Below are 18,916 nucleotides of genomic sequence, written 5' to 3'. Positions count from 1 at the left end.
ACACTTGTAGTTTTGCCAGTATGAATTATCTTACCTACAATCAAGTGTGGCAACCATATAAAGGCTTTGACACATTTTATATATTTCTAGGGTTTCACACTAGTATAATCATTGTTACGTATAGAGAAGTTGGAGGTGTTGGTAAAACCACTGTCATATTTTTTAGCTGTGTAGATTTCCTCTTCAGTATGAATTATCACCATGTCTCTTAAGAATTGAGAACTTGTGGCTGGGCATCATGACTCACGCCGGTAATCCCAGTACTTCAGGAGGCCAAGGCAGGTGCATCTCCTGAGGACAGGAGTTCGAGACCAGCCTGGCAAACATGGCGAAATCACATCTCTACTAAAAATACAAAAGTGAGCTGGGCATGTTGGAGGACACCTGTAATCCCAGTTACTCAGGAAGCTGAGGCAGGAGAATGGCTTAAATCCAGGAGGCAGAGGTTGCAGTGAGCCGAGATCATAGCATTGTACTCCAGCATGGGTGATGAGCATGAAACTTCATCTCAAAAAAAAAAAAAAAAAAAATTGAAAACTTGTTATAGGCTTTGCCACATTCCTCAAACTTGTAGGATTTTTGTCCAGTATGAATTATGTGTAAGAAGGGTTCAGAACTTCCTAAAAGCTTTGTCACATTCTTTGTATTTATAGGGTTGTTTCATATAAATTCTCATATTTAGTAAAAGTTGATAGCTGACTAAAGGCTTTCCCACATTCATCAAACTCACAGGGTTTCTCTCCAGTATGAATTATCATATGTCTAGGAAGGGCAGAGGTGTCCTTAAAGGCTTTGTCGCATTTTCTTATTTATTGGCTTTCTCTTCCGCATGAATTATCTCATGTCTACTAAGCTGTGAGGATGAAATAAAGGCTTTGCCACATTTATCACGCTTTACAGTTTCCCTCCAATATGAATTTTCTCATGTGTAAAAAGGATAGTGGGTTAAAAGCTTTGCCACATTCTTCACATTTATAGTTTCTCTCCAGTATGAATTACCTTATGTGTAGTAAGGGTAGAGGAGCACTTAAAGCCTTTGCCACATTCTTCACATTTGTAGGGTTTCTCTCCAGTATGAATTCTCTTATGTCTAGTAAGGATAAAGGAGCGCTTAAAAGCCTTACCACATCGTTCACATTTGTAGGGTTTCTCTCCAGTATGAATTCTCTTATGTGCAGTAAGGTGTGAGGACGAGTTGAAGGCTTTGCCACATTCTTCACATTTATAGGGTTTCTCTCCAGTATGAATTCTCCTATGTGTAGTAAGGATAGAGAAGCACTTAAAGGCCTTGCCACATTCTTCACATTTGAAGGGTTGCTCTCCAGTATGAATTATCTTATGTGTAGTAAGGCAAGAGGAGTACTTAAAGGCTTCGCCACATTCTTCACATTTGTAGGGTTTTTCTCCAGTATGAATTCTCTTATGTGTAGTAAGGTGTGAGGACCAGTTGAAGGCTTTGCCACATTCTTCACATTTGTAGGGTTTCTCTCCAGTATGAATTATCTTATGTGTAGTAAGGGATGAGAAGTACTTAAAGGCTTTGCCACATTCTTCACATTTGTAGGGTTTCTCTCCAGTATGAATTCTTTTATGTGTAGTAAGGACAGAGGAGTGCTTAAAGGCCTTGCCACAGTCTTCACATTTGTAGGGTTTCTCTCCACTATGAATTATCTTATGTGTAGTAAGGATAGAGGAGCGCTTAAAGGCCTTACCACATTCTTCACATTTGTAGGGTTTCTCTTCAGTATGAATTATCTTATGTGTAGTAAGGTTAGAGGAGCGCTTAAAGGCCTTTCCACATTCTTCACATTTGTAGGGTTTCTCTCCACTATGAATTATCTTATGTGCAGTAAGGTATGAAAACCGGCTAAAGGCTTTGCCACAGTCTTCACATTTGTACCGTCTCTCTCCACTATGAATTATCTTATGTGTAGTAAGGTGTGAGGACCAGTTGAAGGCTTTGCCACATTCTTCACATTTGTAGGGTTTCTCTCCAGTATGAATTTTCTTATGTGTAGTAAGGGTTGAGGACTTGTTAAAAGCTTTGCCACATTCTATACATTTGAAAGGTTTTTTTCCAGTATGTCTTATCTTATGTCTGTTTGAATCTGAAAATTTACGAACGACTTTCACATATTTATCACACTGAAATATTTTCCTTTGGGTAGTTGTCAAATATTGGTTAAGTTCATTATAACCTCTTTTGTGCACCTTACACTCATCCACACTTTCACAGCCTTTTTTAAACTGTAAATTGTCATGTCCACATTTTTCATATCTTCTCAGTATCCCTTTATGGAAATAATCTTTTATGTTCTGCTCTGGCCAAAGGTCTTGGGTAAAATGAGAACACAAAACTGAAAGAAACAATAAAAACACATTACTTCGATTGCTAGACTCAGATAAATATAATTTACAAATCTAACCTATAAAGTTATACAAACTACCTAAGCAAGATGACACAGTAAAATATCGCGAGCTGTAATTTCTTACTGGACACGTAAATGTAACAAAAACATACTGCCCAAAATACATCTGTAAAAAATTTATAAGTCAGTTAAGTGTATGAAGGGCCCCAGGCGAGCACAATGCAAAGAGTCACATAGAAGATAAAGAAAAGCCTGTTACTTATACCCAACACAGCTCTTCCTGCTCTCCAGTATAACATTATGCCTTTAAAAGTAAATTCCCCATCAGATGCAGTGGCTCATGCCCGTAATCCCAGCACTTTGGGAGGCTGACACGGGTGGATCATGAAAAATTCGCCCCCATGACCCAAACATGTCCCACCAGGTCCCACATCCAACACTGAGAATTTCTATTGCAGCATGAGGTTTGGATAACATGGACATCCAAACCATATTATAGACCAACTAGGCTTCACAGAAACACACAAAACTCTCCAGTCAAAACCAAGATAATACACAATATTCCTATTTGCATCTGGTGTATTCTGTTAGGACACATACCAAGTTTTGTTAAATTAAAAATACTGACTGTGTGCCATGGCTCTTGGCTATAATCCTAACACTTTGGGAGATTGATTGGGGCCAAAAGTTTGAGACCAGCCTGGGCAACATAGTGAGATCCTAACACTACAAACAAGCAATTAGCCAGACATGGTAGTGCATATCTACAGTCCTAGCTACTCAAAATATTGAGGTGAAGGGGATCACTTGAGCCCCGGCGGCTGAGGCTACAGTGAACCACAATTCTGCCACTGCACTGCAGCCTGGGTGACAGTAAGCTTTGTCTCAAAACAACAACCACCAATTATTTTAAAAACACTACATACACTGTGTTTTCTAACAAAAACTGAATGAAACTAGGAATTAAAAACAAAAGTCAAACTGGAAATTTCAAAACTACGTGAAAATGAAACACACTCTACAACATATTCTTGCTCAGGGGGCAAAACATTTCATTTTTCAAAGATGTCAATACAACCTACAGTTAAAACCTACAGTAACATGGCCAGGCGTGGTGACTAATGCCTGTAATCCCAGCACTTTGGGAGGCTGGGGTGGTGGATCACGAGGTCAGGAGATTGAGACCATCTGGCTAACATGGTGAAACCCCATCTTTACTAAAAATACAAAAAATTAGCCGGGCATGGTGGTGAGTGCCTGTAGTCCCAGCTACTTGGGAGGCTGAGGCAGGAGAATGGCATGAACCTAGGAGGCAGAGCTTGCAGTGAGCCAAGACTGCGTCACTGCACTCCAGCCTGGGTGACAGAGTGAGACTCTGACTCAAAAAAAAAAAAAAAAACCCTACAGTAACATAAACGATGTAACACTGACACAAAGATAAACAGATGAAAGAACAGAATAGAGAGCTCAGAAATGAACCCTTCTGTTCATTTGATCTTTGATCTTTGTGATCAGAAGATCTTTGTGATCAGAAGATCATCTGATCTTCCACAAAGTTGCCATGCATACAAAATAGAAAGAAATAATCTCTTTTAAAAATGTTGAAAACTGAGTATCAACACTGATAAAATAAAGTTGTTTATTTCCTTGAATGATACAATAATATATTTTATTATTTTTTTTTTGAGACAGAGTCTTGCTCTGTCACCCAGGCTGGAATGCAGTGGGGCAATCTCAGCTCACTGCAAGCTCCGCCTCCCGGGATCACGCCATTCTCCTGTCTCAGCCTCCCGAGTAGCTGGGACTACAGGTGCCCACCACCATGCCCAGTTAATTTTTTGTATTTTTTGTAGAGACGGGGTTTCACCGTGTTAGCCAGGATGGTCTCGATCTCCTGACCTCATGACCCCCTGCCTCAGTCTCCCAAAGTGCTGAGATTACAGGCATGAGCCACCATACCCGGCCAATTACATATTTTAAATAAAATGCTTAAACATAAAAATACACAAATGGGAAAAAGCATTTGAAAGAACATACAAAATTACTAATTTGTGGAGAAATTTTTAAAAAAACACCATGACAAAATCAACTTACACCCATTAGGTGCAATGAAAATAAAACCGATGTTGATTGCTGGTGGAAAACAAAGACACAGCCATTATTTTAAAATGTTATAAATGTTCCTCATGTATAAATCTATATCCAAAATGTGTAACACAGGCCATATGCAATGTCTCAAGCCTGTAATCCTAGCAGTTTGGGAGGCTGAGGTGGGCAGATAACCTGAAGTCAGGAGTTTGAGACCAGCCTGGCCAACATGGTGAAATACCATTTCTACTAAAAATAAAAGATTAGCTTGGCGATGTGACATGCACCTGTAATCCCAGCTACTTGGGAGGCTGAGGTAGGAGAATCACTTGAACCCAGAAGGCAGAGGTTGCAGTGAGCCGAGATCGCACTACTGTACTTTAGCCTGGGCAACAGAGTGAGACTCCATCTCAAAAAAAGGAAAACAACAAAAAAACAAAATATGCAACACAAGACCTGGAAGATATAATTGAAAATCCATGTTTATTGTACCAGTATTCACAAAAGCAATCCAGATGTCTCTTGATTTATAAATAAAAATGTAACATATACATATGATGAAGTATTATTCCACCTTAGAAAAAACAATATTCTCAATTTTAAGATGAACTTTGAGAATATTATGTCACCTGAATTAATCCGGTGACAGAATTATGGATACTGTATGATTCCATGTATATGAGATATCTTAAGTAGTCAAAACCATAAAATCAGAAAGTAGAAGGTATGTCTATTAAGGCCTGGAAAGAGGGTAAAATGAGCAGTTGGTACTTAATGGTCAATGACTTTTAGTTTTACAAGGTGTAAAGTTTCTAGAAGTCTTTTGCATACAATGTGAACATATTTAACATGCCTGAAATGAACAGCTGTTTTTTTGAGACAGGGTCTCACTCTGTCACCGAAGCTGGAGTGTAGTGGTACAATTTTGACTTCCCCTCAATCTCCCAAGTAGCTGGGACCACAGCTGCACACCACCATACCTAGCTAAAAATTTTTTTTTTTTTTATAGAGAGGGGTCACCATATGTTGCCCTGGCTGATCTCAAACTGTTGGGCTCCAGGGATCCTCCAGTCTTGGCCTCCCAAAATCCTGGGATTACAAATAAGAGCCTCCACCTAGCCTGGCCCTGAAATGCACACTTCAATAGATTTAAGATGGTAAATTTTATGTTATGTGTTTTTAAGACAATTTTTTAAAAGAAAAACTGAAAAAAAAACCAAAACAGAATTATATATCTTTTTGAAAATTACTTTCAAATCGTAGAAGTGCTTCTCTCACAAAAGCAAATATATAGTCATCATTAAACACATGGTGAAAATAAGACTATCTTGATGACTAGTCACTTAGACAAGATAAAACTACCATCAAAAATCAGCTAAGAAAGAATATAGGATAAGCCATAACCAAAATTGGGGTCATATTTATAGATAAATACACATACATATGTAATCTGATTGTGATAGACATGCATAACTTATATCTTAAATTGACTTAAAATGTACAAAAAGAATTGCAAATTGTCTAAAATTGTAATACATAAGTAAACCCAAAACACCCAATAAACTAATGTTAAGAAACCTACACTGAGGCCAGGTGCAGTGGGTCACATCTGTAATCCCAGCACTTTGGGAGACCAAAGCATGCAAATCCCGAGGTCAGCAGTTCCAGACCAGATTGGCCAATATGGTGAAACCCTATCTTTGCTAAAAATACAAAAATTAGCTGAGCGTGGTGGCACATGCCTGTAGTGCCAGCGTCTCAGGAGGTCAAGGCAGAAGAATCACTTGAACCCCAGAGGGGTTCAAAACTTCAAAACAACAATAAGAGAAATGTTTACTCGTAAAATCTTGTATGCAACATTGATGTATAATTTAAAAAAATTGTCAGGCCGGGCGCAGTGGCTCACGACTGTTATCTCAACACTTTGGGAGGCCAAGATGAGCAGATCACCTGAGGTCAGGAGTTCAAGACCAGCCTGGCCAATGTGGTGAAGCCCCATGTCTACTAGAAATACAAAAATTAGCTGGGGATGGTGACACATGTCTGTAATCCCAGCTACCTGGGAGACTGAGGTATGAGAATAGTTTGAACCCAGGAAGTGGAGTTCGCAGTGAGCTAAGATCACACCACTGCACTCCAGCCTGGGTAACAAAGCGTGACTCCATCTCAAAAAAAAAAAAAATTTTTTTTCTAGATAATTGCAATATTTAACTATTAGTATGTACTCACTAAATGCAAGTATTCTGAATCATTGGCATGCACTGTGTGGCAGTAAAATTTCAGAGAATATACAGTATAATTATGAATAGAAGATTCTAATGAGAAAATAAATTAGCATTTAAAAGAAACTAGTTACTTTTAATGTTTTCAATATATGGTATTCTTACACAAATTGAAACTGCTGTAATCCAACTTTAGAAACAAAGAGTAGCTTACATTGTTAAATAAAAAAATATATATTTTCCAGAATAGTGTTAGACCCTCTGATATGTACAACAAGTATTAGGAAATAAACTATTTTATTATGGAGATATAGGCTGAAAAAAGTAGATGAACATCCTATAATTCCTTTTTGCCTGCAGAAAACTTAAATTTATAAATAACTATTTTAGTAACTATGGGTGCCTACTAATTATACAATTTACTTCAGGCATACCATGCAAATTCTAGCATATTGCCTTAAATATCTGAATCTAAAATTACAAACAAATCTGAAAGAGAAAATAGAAAGTAAAAACTTATAGGGAGAGTGACATCAGTGAGATGAAAAGATTAAAAGTGCCATATTTTCATATTCCTTTACGGCAAAACAATGTCAGCCATCTCTGACAAAAATACTTTTATGAGAGAACCAGGATTATGACTCACACCTGTAATGACAGCTCCATGGTACATTAAGGTTGGAGAACTGCTTCAGGCCAGGATTTTGAGACCAGCCTGGGTCTCAAAGACCAGATCAAAGATGTAGCAAGATGCCATCTCCAAAATAAGTGCCGCTAAGGGAGATTTGAGAGCCAGGGAGGGAGTTGTGAAACGCTGTTAAAGCTTAAGATTGAGAAGTGTTCTATTCAGAAGGCAGGCTCTCATTCAGGTGGGAAACTACAGGACCCTTGTTCTTGGCTACAGACCAGAATAGGGTTCACCCAACTTAGTCCCACTGAGAATTCTGAACTTACTCTATAACCACCCCAAACTCCCAGCCACAGTCTGGCAGAGGTCCTTCCATTCCAGAGACCTAGAAGAAGACATCCATTTACAGTAATGTAGGCAGGCCTGCAGACCTTGGCCTTTACTGGGGTTCCTGAAGTGGTTCCTGACTCAGTTTCAGTTACTTGAGCCACAGTTTATGGTCAGTTCTGCCTACATAGAAACCCACGCAACTGGGCTAGAAGGCGTGCCTCATGCCTGTAATTCCAGTACTTTCAGAGGCCAAGGCCGGCAGATCATCTGAGGTCAGGAGTTTGAGACCAGCCTTGCCAACATGGTGAAACCCGGTCTCTACCAAAAAAATACAAAAAATTAGCTGGGTGTTGTGGTGAGTACCAGTAATCCCAGCTACACAGCAGGCTGAGGCAGGAGAACCGCTTGAACCTGGGAGGCAAAGGTTGCAGTGAGCCGAAATCATGCCATTGGACTTTAGCCTGGGCAATAAGAGTGAAACCCAACCCCATCTTGGGGGAGAAAAAAAAAAAGAAAGAAAAGAAAAGAAAAGAATCCATTGCAATTGAAGAAAAATAAGTAAAAGTTGCTGTTTGTGGATCATACCTCTTATATTTAAAAAACCATAAACAGTACATTAAAACCTATCTAAACTAACAAATACACTGAGTAAATTAGCAAAATATAAAATTAACACACAAGTGTATGTATGGTTTCATATGCTTAAAACAAACTATCTGATAAAATAGAGGAAGAAAAAATCTTATTTAATATAGCATTAAATAATAAATTTCTGAGAAAAAAATTAACCAAGGTAAGAAAATGTTTACAACAAAAAAAGAAAAAATGAGAAGGTCCAAATACATTTTAAAATATTTTATGTTTAGAGATTGAAAGAATAAATCTTATTAAAGTGTCATATTATCCAAAGTGATGTATAGATTTTATAAACGTCCTGTCAAAATTGCAGTGGTTTTTTTTTTTTTTACAGTAATGGAAAACACAATTCTAAAATTTACATCAAACTAAAATAAACTCTGAATAGCCAAAACAATCTTGAAAAAAAAGAACAAAGCAGAAGAATATCATCTTATAATTTCAAACTATATTTTAAAACTATGTAGTAATAAAAATAGAAAGTACTAAGCAGGAAAAAAAAAAATTTTTTTCAACAGAAATGACTACTTTCACACATTTCAGACCTGATGCAAAAAGAGAAATAATTCTCAAAATCATGCAGATATGTATATGTCCCCAAAACAATGAAAAAGCAGTCAGATTGTGCAGTTTTTTACATGCCATGAAGAGGACTTTGGCTCTCACTGTGAACCTGAAGGGAGCTCACTGAAAGAAAAGTAGAATTTTTACAGAATTTAAAAGCATAAGCAGAAGATGCCCCTTTATAAGAGCAAAATTTTAAAAAAGAATCAAAACAAAAAAACAAAAAAAAACAAAAAGAAAAAAACCCAGCTGACCAGGAACTATTTCCTTTGGAACACAGCTTCCCAAATCACACTTTAAGGACTGGCCTTCTCTTTGACCTGGGGACCTCTTATCTGTGTCTGTTGTATTCATTTTCACTCACACCTACCTGAGGGGTTGGCTACCATCTCATGTTTCTTCATAGTCAAAGGTTTTTCTCCTTGCTCCAGACAGGTGATGAGGTCTGGCTTAGAGACCACAATACCTGTTTTATTAAAAACAAATAACATGAATCTTGCTCATATTCTCCACTTGCAAGCTAGTAATGTGCTCAGCAAAGACAATGTAATAAAATATTCTAGTAAATTAATACCAAAATACAAATTATAACAGAAATTTCTAAATATTTAGAAAATACTTTCAATTTGCCGGGTGCAGTGGCTCACGCCTGTAATCCCAGCACTTTGGGAGGCCGAGGCGGGTGAATCACGAGGTCAGGAGTTCGAGACCAGCCTGGCCAGCATGGTGAAACCCCATCTCTACTAAAACTACAAAAATTAGCTGAGCATGGTGATGTGCATCTGTAGTCCCAGATACTCAGGAGGCTGAGGCAGAACTGCTTGAACTTGGGAGGTGGATGTTGCAGTAACCTGAGATCACACCACTGCACTCCAGCCTGGGTGACAGAGCAAGACTCTGTCTCAAAACAAAACAAAACAAAACAAAACAAAAACAAAAAGAAAGAAAGAAAATAACTTTCAATTTGTAGGTTTCTTAATTGTCCTGCCTGGCACTACTGAATCAAAAATTGGTGGTGGTAATTAGGTTTTCAGGTGGAAGCTACAATATTTTATGCCACTAAATTTCTGGAATTACCACCAATTTGGAGTGAAAATTACAGCTCACCTCAGAAATAGGGAAAGGTTGGATTAAGATGAAACATCTTAAAGAAATTTTTTTTCTTTTTTTTCCTCAAGACGAAATCTTGCTCTGTTGCCCAGGCTGGAGTGCAATGGCATGATTTCAACTCACTGCAACCTCTGCCTTCTGGGTTCAAGCTATTCTCCTGCCTCACCCTCCTGAGTAGCTGGGATTATAGCCGCGTGCCACCATGCCTGGCTAATTTCTTCTACTTTGAGTAGAGATGGGGTTTCACCATGTTGGCCAGGCTGATCTTGAACTCCTGGCCTCAGGTAATCACCTCACCTCAGCCTCCCAAAGTGCTGGGATTACAGGCAAGAGGCACCGAAGAGTTTCTCTTTTCTAAATGACCGAATTCTGAAGATTTTCTTGAAAAAGTGGATCTGAAACTCTTCTATAAAAGAATAAATTACTAAAAAAATTCTACAAAAAAGAGAAATAAAACCTTTTGTGTATATTATGAATAATGTATTAAAGTTTTTCTCACCAAGGAAGACCAGGTTTCTGTAGTTCTCTAACATCACATTCCTATATAAATTCCGCTGTGCAGTGTCCAGGCAATGCCACTCCTCCAGAGAGAATTCTATGGCCACGTCTCTAAACTGCAATGGCCCCTGAAACACACACACATACGTTTTTACCAAGTGGTCATGCGTGGAATTTTTAATTTGACTTAAGGTGAAATGAGAGAGTAAACACAAATGGTTCTGACTTATAGGACTAAAATTATCCAATAAAATAACTTTCAAAACAGAAATATTATCTAATGTATTCTCTGAGAAAAAGAACAGCATGAGATCCACAACATCAGTTCATATATTTTTCTAGATAGTAAAGTGTAAAATTAAGGAACACAAACATGTACATTTTTGAGTGCTATGTTTACACCATACGGAATGAGTTGTGAATATTCAGATGAAAAAGATGCCGGGCGCGGTGGCTCAAGCCTGTAATCCCAGCACTTTGGGAGGCCGAGACGGGCGGATCACGAGGTCAGGAGATCGAGACCATCCTGGCTAACACGGTGAAACCCCGTCTCTACTAAAAAATACAAAAAACTAGCCTGGCGCGGTGGCGGGCGCCTGTAGTCCCAGCTACTCGGGAGGCTGAGGCGGGAGAATGGCGTGAACCCGGGAGGCGGAGCTTGCAGTGAGCTGAGATCCGGCCACTGCACTCCAGCCTGGGCGGCAGAGCGAGACTCCGTCTCAAAAAAAAAAAAAAAAAAGATATGTTGAGTTAGAAGGCACCTTTCAAATTTAAATATATACAATACGTTGAAGACCTTATTGTGCAGGGGTTTTTTCCCAGAAGATCTGGAATGAAGTCTGATTTTTCGAATTTCTAACAAGCTCACCAATAATGTCAATGTTTTTGGCCCAAGAAGGATATTTTGTCAAACATCCAGTCAGTGGAATAGCCTGTGTTTTTCTCAGTTTTTCTGGCCTGTAAACAAAGATAAGAGCCTGCATTTTTTTTTTTTTTTTTTTTTTTTTTGAGACGGAGTCTTGCTTTGTCACCCAGGCTAGAGTGCAGTGGCCGGATCTCAGCTCACTGCAAGCTCCGCCTCCCAGGTTCACGCCATTCTCCTGCCTCAGCCTCCCGAGTAGCTGGGACTACAGGCGCCTGCCACCTCGCCCGGCTAGTTTTTTGTATGTTTTAGTAGAGACGGCGTTTCACCATGTTAGCCAGGATGGTCTCAATCTCCTGACCTCGTGATCCGCCCGTCTCGGCCTCCCAAAGTGCTGGGATTACAGGCTTGAGCCACCGCGCCCGGCCTAAGAGCCTGCATTTTCCAAAGAAAAATATATAGACAAAATTAAGAAGAAAGGACAACTGCCAGATTAAATGTGATGGTTTACTCACATGAGCTGCATAAAGATACTTAATAATGAAGAGACAAATAATCAGCTATATAGTGAAAACAATCTGTCAGAGCCATTTAAGCAAGTGAATCATTAACCATTAACTGCACTAGGAGAAATTTTTATGATGTGCTAATGCACATAGAAGAACACAGCATCACTGTTGAAATATTCGTCTTTCAAAAAAGTAAATAAAATCTGATTTAATCATAAAGAATCATCAGTTTTACGCAAACCTCAAAAGACAGATAACTCCTATGTTTGGACACATCTATTTATTGTACCAAGCATATGATGCATAATTCAATTATTTATCCAGTTGCTTGTCTAGACTAAAAGTTTCTGGATTGTAGGAACCAAGACTGCTTAATAGTTTTTTTTTAATGGTCCTATAAAATGGGAGCAACTAGTTTATCCATTTGGGTCTCCAGATCTTTTCCTTCTTTATCATCCAAGTACCAGAAAACTGGAGAAACTCTCATCTGGGTACCAACCAACGAGGGGATGAACAAACACAGGATGACTCATTTCTCTTACACTGAGACAGAAGGAGAATTAGCCACTCTTGTCAGCCTAACACAATTCTGCTCTGAACATCCTCAAATGCCTCAAAGACACCTACGTGATTTTGAGGGAATTTCCAGTGACCCTGGGCTGATGGCCCAATGATAAGCCAGGCTGGAGAGACTCAAGCTGAAGACCAATGCGACAGAATAGAGAGCCCAGAAATAATGGCACCCTCCTGCAACCATCAGATTTTTGACAAAGCTGACAAGAGAAATGTGGGAAGAATTATCTCTTTAATAAATGGTGCTGGAATAACTACCTAGCACTATGTAGAAGACAGAAACTAGGTCCCTTCATTACAGCATATACAAAAATCAACTCAAGATAAACACTTAAATGTAAAATTATAAGAAACACTGCATGACAACCTAGGAAATACCATTCTAGACATAGAAACTGGCAAAGACTTCATGATGAAGCTACCAAAAGCAACTGCAACAAAAGCAAAAATTGACAAATGGGACCTATTTAAACTAAAGAGCTTCACAGCAAATAAACTATCAACAGAGTAAACAGACAACCTACAGAAGAAAATATTTGCAAACTTTGCCTCTGACAAACGTCTCATATCCAGAATTTATTAGAAACTTAAACAAATTTAAAAGAAAAAAACAAACAACCTCATTAAAAAGTAGGCAAAAAAGATGAACAGATGCTTTTCAAAAGAAGACATACATGTGGCTAACAAGCATATGAAAAAAATGCTCATCTGTAATGATCAGAGAAATTAAAAGAAAAACCATAATGAGATACCACCTCACACCAGTCAGAATGGCTATTTTTAAAAAGTCAAAAAATAACAGATGCTGGCAAGGTTGCAGAGAAAACGGAATGTTTATACTCGGCTGGTGGGAGTGTAAATTAGTTCAACAACTGTAAAAAGCAGTGTGGTGATTCCTCACAGAACTAAAAACAGAATTATCATTTGACCCAGGAATCTCATAATTGGGTATATAGCCAAAGAAATATAAATTATTATATTATAAAGACACATCCACATGCATGTTCAGTGCAGCACTATTCACAATAGCAAAGACATGGACAGGCCCTAAATGCCTATCAGTGGTAGACTGGATAAAGAAAATATGGTATGGTCAGATGCGGTGGCTCATGCCTGTAATCCCGGCACTTTGGGAGGCCGAGGCAGGTGGACTGCCTGAGCTTAGAAGTTTCAGACCAGTCTGAGAAAACAATGCAAAATCCTGTCTCCACGGAAAATACATAAAGAAAAATTGGCAAGGTGTGGTAATGCCCATGTGTAGCCCCAAGAAGAGGATGAGGCAGGAGAGAATTGCTTGAGCCTGGGAGGTTGAGGCTAAAGTAAGCCAATATCATGCGATGGCACTCTAGCCTGGGCAATAAGGGAGACCATGTCTTCAAAAATAAAATAAATACAAAATATGGTACATAAATATCATGGAATACTTTGTGGCCACTAAAAAATAAAATCATGTTGTTTTCTATAACATCAATGAAGCTGGAGACCATTATTCTTAGAAAACAAATGCAGAGGCTTGGTGCAGTGGCTCAAGCCTGTAATCCCAGCACTTTGGGAGTCAAATGTCAGTTGATAACTTGAAGTCAGCAGTTTGAGACCAGCCTTCCCAACATGGAGAAACCCTGTCTCCACTAACAATACAGAATTAGCTGGGCGTGGTGGCACGCACCTGTAATCCCAGCTACTCAGGAGGCTGAGGCAGGACAATCACGTGAAACTGGGAGATATAGGTTGCAGTGAGCCTGGATCACACCACTGCACTCCAGCCTGGGCAACAAGAGTGAAACTGTCTCCAACAAAAAAAAAAAAAAAAGAAAGAAAGAAAAAGAAAATAATGCAGAAACAGAAAACCAAATGCATGTTATTATTTATAAGTAACAGCTACATAATAAGAACATATGAACACAAAGAGAACAACAGATGCTGTGGCCTAGTTGAGGGTAGAGGGTGGAAGACTAGGAGGATCAGAAAACATACCTGTTTTGTGCCATGCTTAATACCTCAGTGACAAAATAAGCTGTGCACAAAACCCCCATGTACCAAAACAAACCCAAGGGTACCCCGAAACAAAAATAAAAACTAAAAGAAAAAATTAAATCCCTGGGCGGGAGAGAGTGCAATGTGGGTGAGAGGACTGATTTTTGCTACAGACAGTAGTCCCAATGCAGCTGTACTCTGATTTATTACTGAGTGCATGCAAACGTATGAGATTATGAACAGCTGGTCCAAAATGCTAGGTTGGTGGAGAAAACAGGTTGCTGCTGCAGATTCAGTAGCTGGGGGTGGGGATATGTCAGGAGACTTGTAGAGACTTGTGGGTTCTTAGCAAGAAACACTAGGATCAAAAACGCCATGGTGAACTTCCTGAGGGTGGTGCTTACGCCTCAGTGGAGTGTGGCCATGTCAATGTCTAGTGTGTGTGTGTTTGTGAGTGGGTGAGAATCCTGTGGTGGCAGCTGTGGGAAAATGGGGTCTGTCATCAGAGCTCCTTTCTTCTAAGTTTTCAGTCCTCTGTCACCCTGGGAGAATACCTGGAATCACAGAACAATGGGCAGTGTGACAGCCTGTGTAGTGGACAACAGAGCTCCCATTCCCAAACACCTAGAGTTTTATTCCAGGCCAGGCCTCTGTGATATCTTTTTTCTGGCACCAAATTTGTAGAGTTTGCTGAACATCAAACAATTCTCCAACACCAACTCATTGTCTAACACTTGAATTCTGACACCACCCAGCGTCAACACAGACCCTGATTCAGGGCTCGGTCCCGCAACACTGTCCTCACTGCAGATGCCAATCACAAACCCCATGGGCTTATCTACGCTTCTGAGCTACTGTTTAAAAACTGGGGAGTCCCATAACCTCCCTGAAGTTCGATAATTTGGTAGAGCTACTCACAGAGCTCAGCAAAACACTGTAGTTAGGTTTACCAGTTTCATATGTGAGATGCAGCCCAGGAAAAGCCAAATGGAAGAAAAGCATAGAACAAAGAAAAGAGATGGGGAAAGATGAAACACATAGATAATCCTGGAAAGTATTTGTGATTAATAAAATTCTCCATCCTTTGTGTGCTCCAGGAACAGTTTATGGAAAGAAACACTCTTCCCATTATGACTTAGATGGTGCTCTCTTTTCTTACTTATCACACAGCCAGACACACACACTGCACATTTTCTCCTTTTTCTCATTAAAAAAATCAGCTGAATTTGTCTTCCATGCTCAAAATAAAATATTTCTTCACTTTGTCACCCAGACTGAAGTGCAGTTTTGCGATCTCGGCTAACCACAACCTTTACCTCCCGGGTTCAAGCGAATCTCCTCCTGCCTTAGTCTTATGGGAAGCTGGGATTACACGCATGCACCACCATACCTGAATCTTTTATTTTTATTTATTTATTTATTTATTGGTCTCGAATTCCCGACCTCAGGCGATCTGCCCGCCTCAGCCTCCCAATAATTTTTGTATTTTAGTAGAGACAGGATTTCACCATGTTGGCCAGGCTGGTCTCAAACACCTGACCTCAGGTCCACCTGCCTCAGCCTCCCAAAGTGCTGGGATTACAGGTGTGAGCCACCACACTTAGCCTAAAATAAAATAATCCTTAGTCAAACTTTTCTTAAGCTTATCTCCCTCCTTCGGGCTCCTGAACTTTGTGCTACCCTCAGTCTGAGTCAACATACAACCCCATTTTACGTCCCTCCTAAGAATACGCTGATTTCAGGGTAAGACATTCTCTGATCTAAAATCTGACTTTTCACTCTCCATTTGCCATTCCCTTCACACCTCCTTTCTAATCTTCTTTGCTCCTCCCTAAAAAAGAAAGCCCTTTTCTGCCGACATCTTTGCAAGCCATAAAGATCTTATACTTAGTCGGTACTTTCTGCTGTTGCAATAATTTTTTGGAATTCATTTTTTTCTACATAAATCTAATGTTTTTTATTTTACAAAGTGTAGAAAGTGCCGCAAAACATAAAAACTTCATCATCAGTAAGACCCTCTCAGTTTCCTTTCATCTTAATCTCAACTGCAACTGCCTGTGGATCCCCAGCTTTCTAGGGCTCTGTAGCTTCTCTCAGGATAAAGGCTCCTTACATGGCTGGGATGAGCAGGCTGGGAAATCTGCAGGGGAGGCTCCTCAGAAAAAAACTGAGTCTTTAATAACATCCTGTTGCAGGCTTAATATTAGCCTTAGCTTGGAGTTTTTAGGTTCAAGCTTTAATTTCCATATCAGTTATTCACTTGGTTTTTGAAACTAAGTGTTTGAAAAATCCAGGGAAATTACTCAAACACAGTTTACATAAGAGAAGGAAATTTTAAGGTGCTTTTTTTTTTTTTTTTTTTTTTTTTAAAGACAGAGTCTTCCTCTGTCGCCAGGCTGGAGTGCAGTGGCAGGATCTCAGCTCACTGCTAACTCCACCTTCCGGGTTCAAGCGATTCTCTCACTCCTGCCTCTCGAGAAGCTGGGATTATAGACATTTGTCATCACACCCAACTAATTTTTGCATTTTTAGTAGACATGGGGTTTCCCCATTTGGGCCAGGCGGATCTTCAAGTCCTGACCTCAAGTGATCCGCCTGCCTCGGCCTCCCAAAGAGCTGGGATTACAGGCGTGAACGATCGCACCCGGCCCCATAATTTTTTAATAGCAGAAAACAGAGACTGTGAACCCCACGGACCAAAGCTCTTCCCTCTCCAGCTCTTCCCTGACCCGCACCCCGAGTCAGGATTCTCCCTTGACGACCCTCCGGTGGTCCCTGCACATCTGGGAGAGATGGGGCGCTGCGGGTGCAGAGCAGCCCACAGAGCGCTCCAGGCCAGAGCACGGTCACTGCGCAGGGAAGAGACAGGACGCCCGTGGGCCCGGCTGTCAGCGTAGCCGCCATCTTATGGTTGAACGGGACTGAGGCCGAGCTGGGCAAGGAGAACTTGGGGCGCAGATTGTGGAGCTGACTGCCCGGAGGCCTGAGTCCCGCCACAGCTACTTCTCACCGGTTCCAACCAGCGCGTCCCCCTCTCTCGGGATGTCGGACCGGCACTCTCACCATTTCTAAGCTTCCAGGGGGTCCCGGCGTCTTAGCTGTGAATCTCCCAATACCTGCAGGACACAGGGCCACAGAGGCTGGGCCTCTAGGAGCAGAAGACACACAGCAGTGAAGAAGACACCCGGAGGTCCGGCTGCAGCGAGAGACAAAGGCCCCGCCAAACCCGGAAGCCTTACGGTTCACTCTGGCTGCGTGCCTGATTGGACGGTTTCCAGCCCAGCGTCCCTGATTGGATAATGCTTAAGGCCTCGCCCCCTCAGGCCCTGAGTGACATAAGGTGTGATCAGACGCTGGGCTGAGTGAACACAGAGCGACAGCCTAAGCAGCAGCCTTTTCAAACAGGGCTTCCTCCCTGAGCTGAGCCACGCCCACTCTAGAGCGTGGGAAAATTTTATCTTTTTTTTAATCTCTCTCTTGTTGAATGTGTTCAAAAGGTGACCGGAAGTAATTTGCTGTCATATTAATAATACATAAAATTTTTGTTCAACAGAAAATCAACTTTTACTTTGGTAATAGTATATTATCTATTAAAGCTAATTTTAATAAAACCTTATAAATAAATCAAATTTGTCATTTTTGACCACTCCAGATTTACGTATGTATTTTGTAATATCTTGTAATTTTTTATTTATATTTTAATTTTATCCACATTCTTTTTATTTTTTCAATTTGAAACAACCTTTAAGTAATTTCAAACTGCTGTAGGAGATAGAAATCATTTAGGGGCAGGCACGGATGGCTCACGCTGGTAATCCCAACACTTTGGGAGGCCAAGGTGAGTGGATCACTTGAGGTCAGGAGTTCAAGACTAGCCTAGCCAACATGGTGAAACCCCATCTATACTAATAATATAAAAAGTTACCCATTTGTTGTGGTGCACATCTGTAGTCCCAGCTACTCCGGAGGCCAAGTCAGGAGAATCGCTTGAAGCCAGGAGGCGGAGGTTGTGTAACAGCCCAAGGGGTTCACCTTGCCCTTTGCCTAGACACAGCCGATTCATCAAGACAGGGGGATTTGTGGAGGACGGATGAATCTGTGCACAGACAGGTGTCTGACTCTGGAGTCGTGGCTGTTGCTTCCCTCTCTGGTGGTGAATCCTCCATAGCCTGGTGAGGATAAATATATATCTTTTCCCGTCTACTCTTCTTATTGCAATTTGCTTATTATATCAATCTGCTTATATTTATTTTCTTATTATGTCATTTGCTTATTATGTTATTAGTCTATAATGTCTGCATTGCCATTTACGTGGGATAAAGGTTGTTTACCCTTAAAGGTATTGTGTGTGTGTCTTTTCTTCTCCCCTCAACATTTCCAGCAGAGAACATTTTTGGCGTCACAAATAGGATTTGGAAACAAAAGTGTGCCCCTTTTTGACCAGAAGGACAGGGCTGGAGGCTCAGGGATTTCCCATATCCCGGGATGGGAACTCCCCCAGTTCTCCCTCTTGTTGAGTAAATGGTCCAGGGGAACTGGCCTTTGTGAGAATT

General features: G+C 40.4%; 1 protein-coding gene across 1 annotated transcript; it reads right to left on the bottom strand.

The window, feature by feature from the left end:
• Positions 1 to 693: 693 nt before the first annotated feature.
• LOC126942246 (zinc finger protein 737-like) lies at positions 694 to 17,582 on the bottom strand. Its single transcript, XM_050769613.1, is given in 5 exon segments — positions 694 to 978; positions 980 to 2,333; positions 9,208 to 9,303; positions 10,447 to 10,573; positions 17,427 to 17,582. Coding segments are annotated over 5 exon segments (1,671 nt in total). The 5' UTR covers positions 17,430 to 17,582; the 3' UTR covers positions 694 to 887.
• Positions 17,583 to 18,916: the final 1,334 nt, after the last annotated feature.

Source organism: Macaca thibetana, chromosome 19, assembly GCF_024542745.1.
Source record: "Macaca thibetana thibetana isolate TM-01 chromosome 19, ASM2454274v1, whole genome shotgun sequence".
Classification (NCBI taxonomy): Eukaryota; Metazoa; Chordata; class Mammalia; order Primates; family Cercopithecidae; genus Macaca; species Macaca thibetana.
The sequence above is the reverse complement of the archived record's forward strand: the minus strand, read 5'-3'. Positions and strand labels throughout refer to the sequence as shown.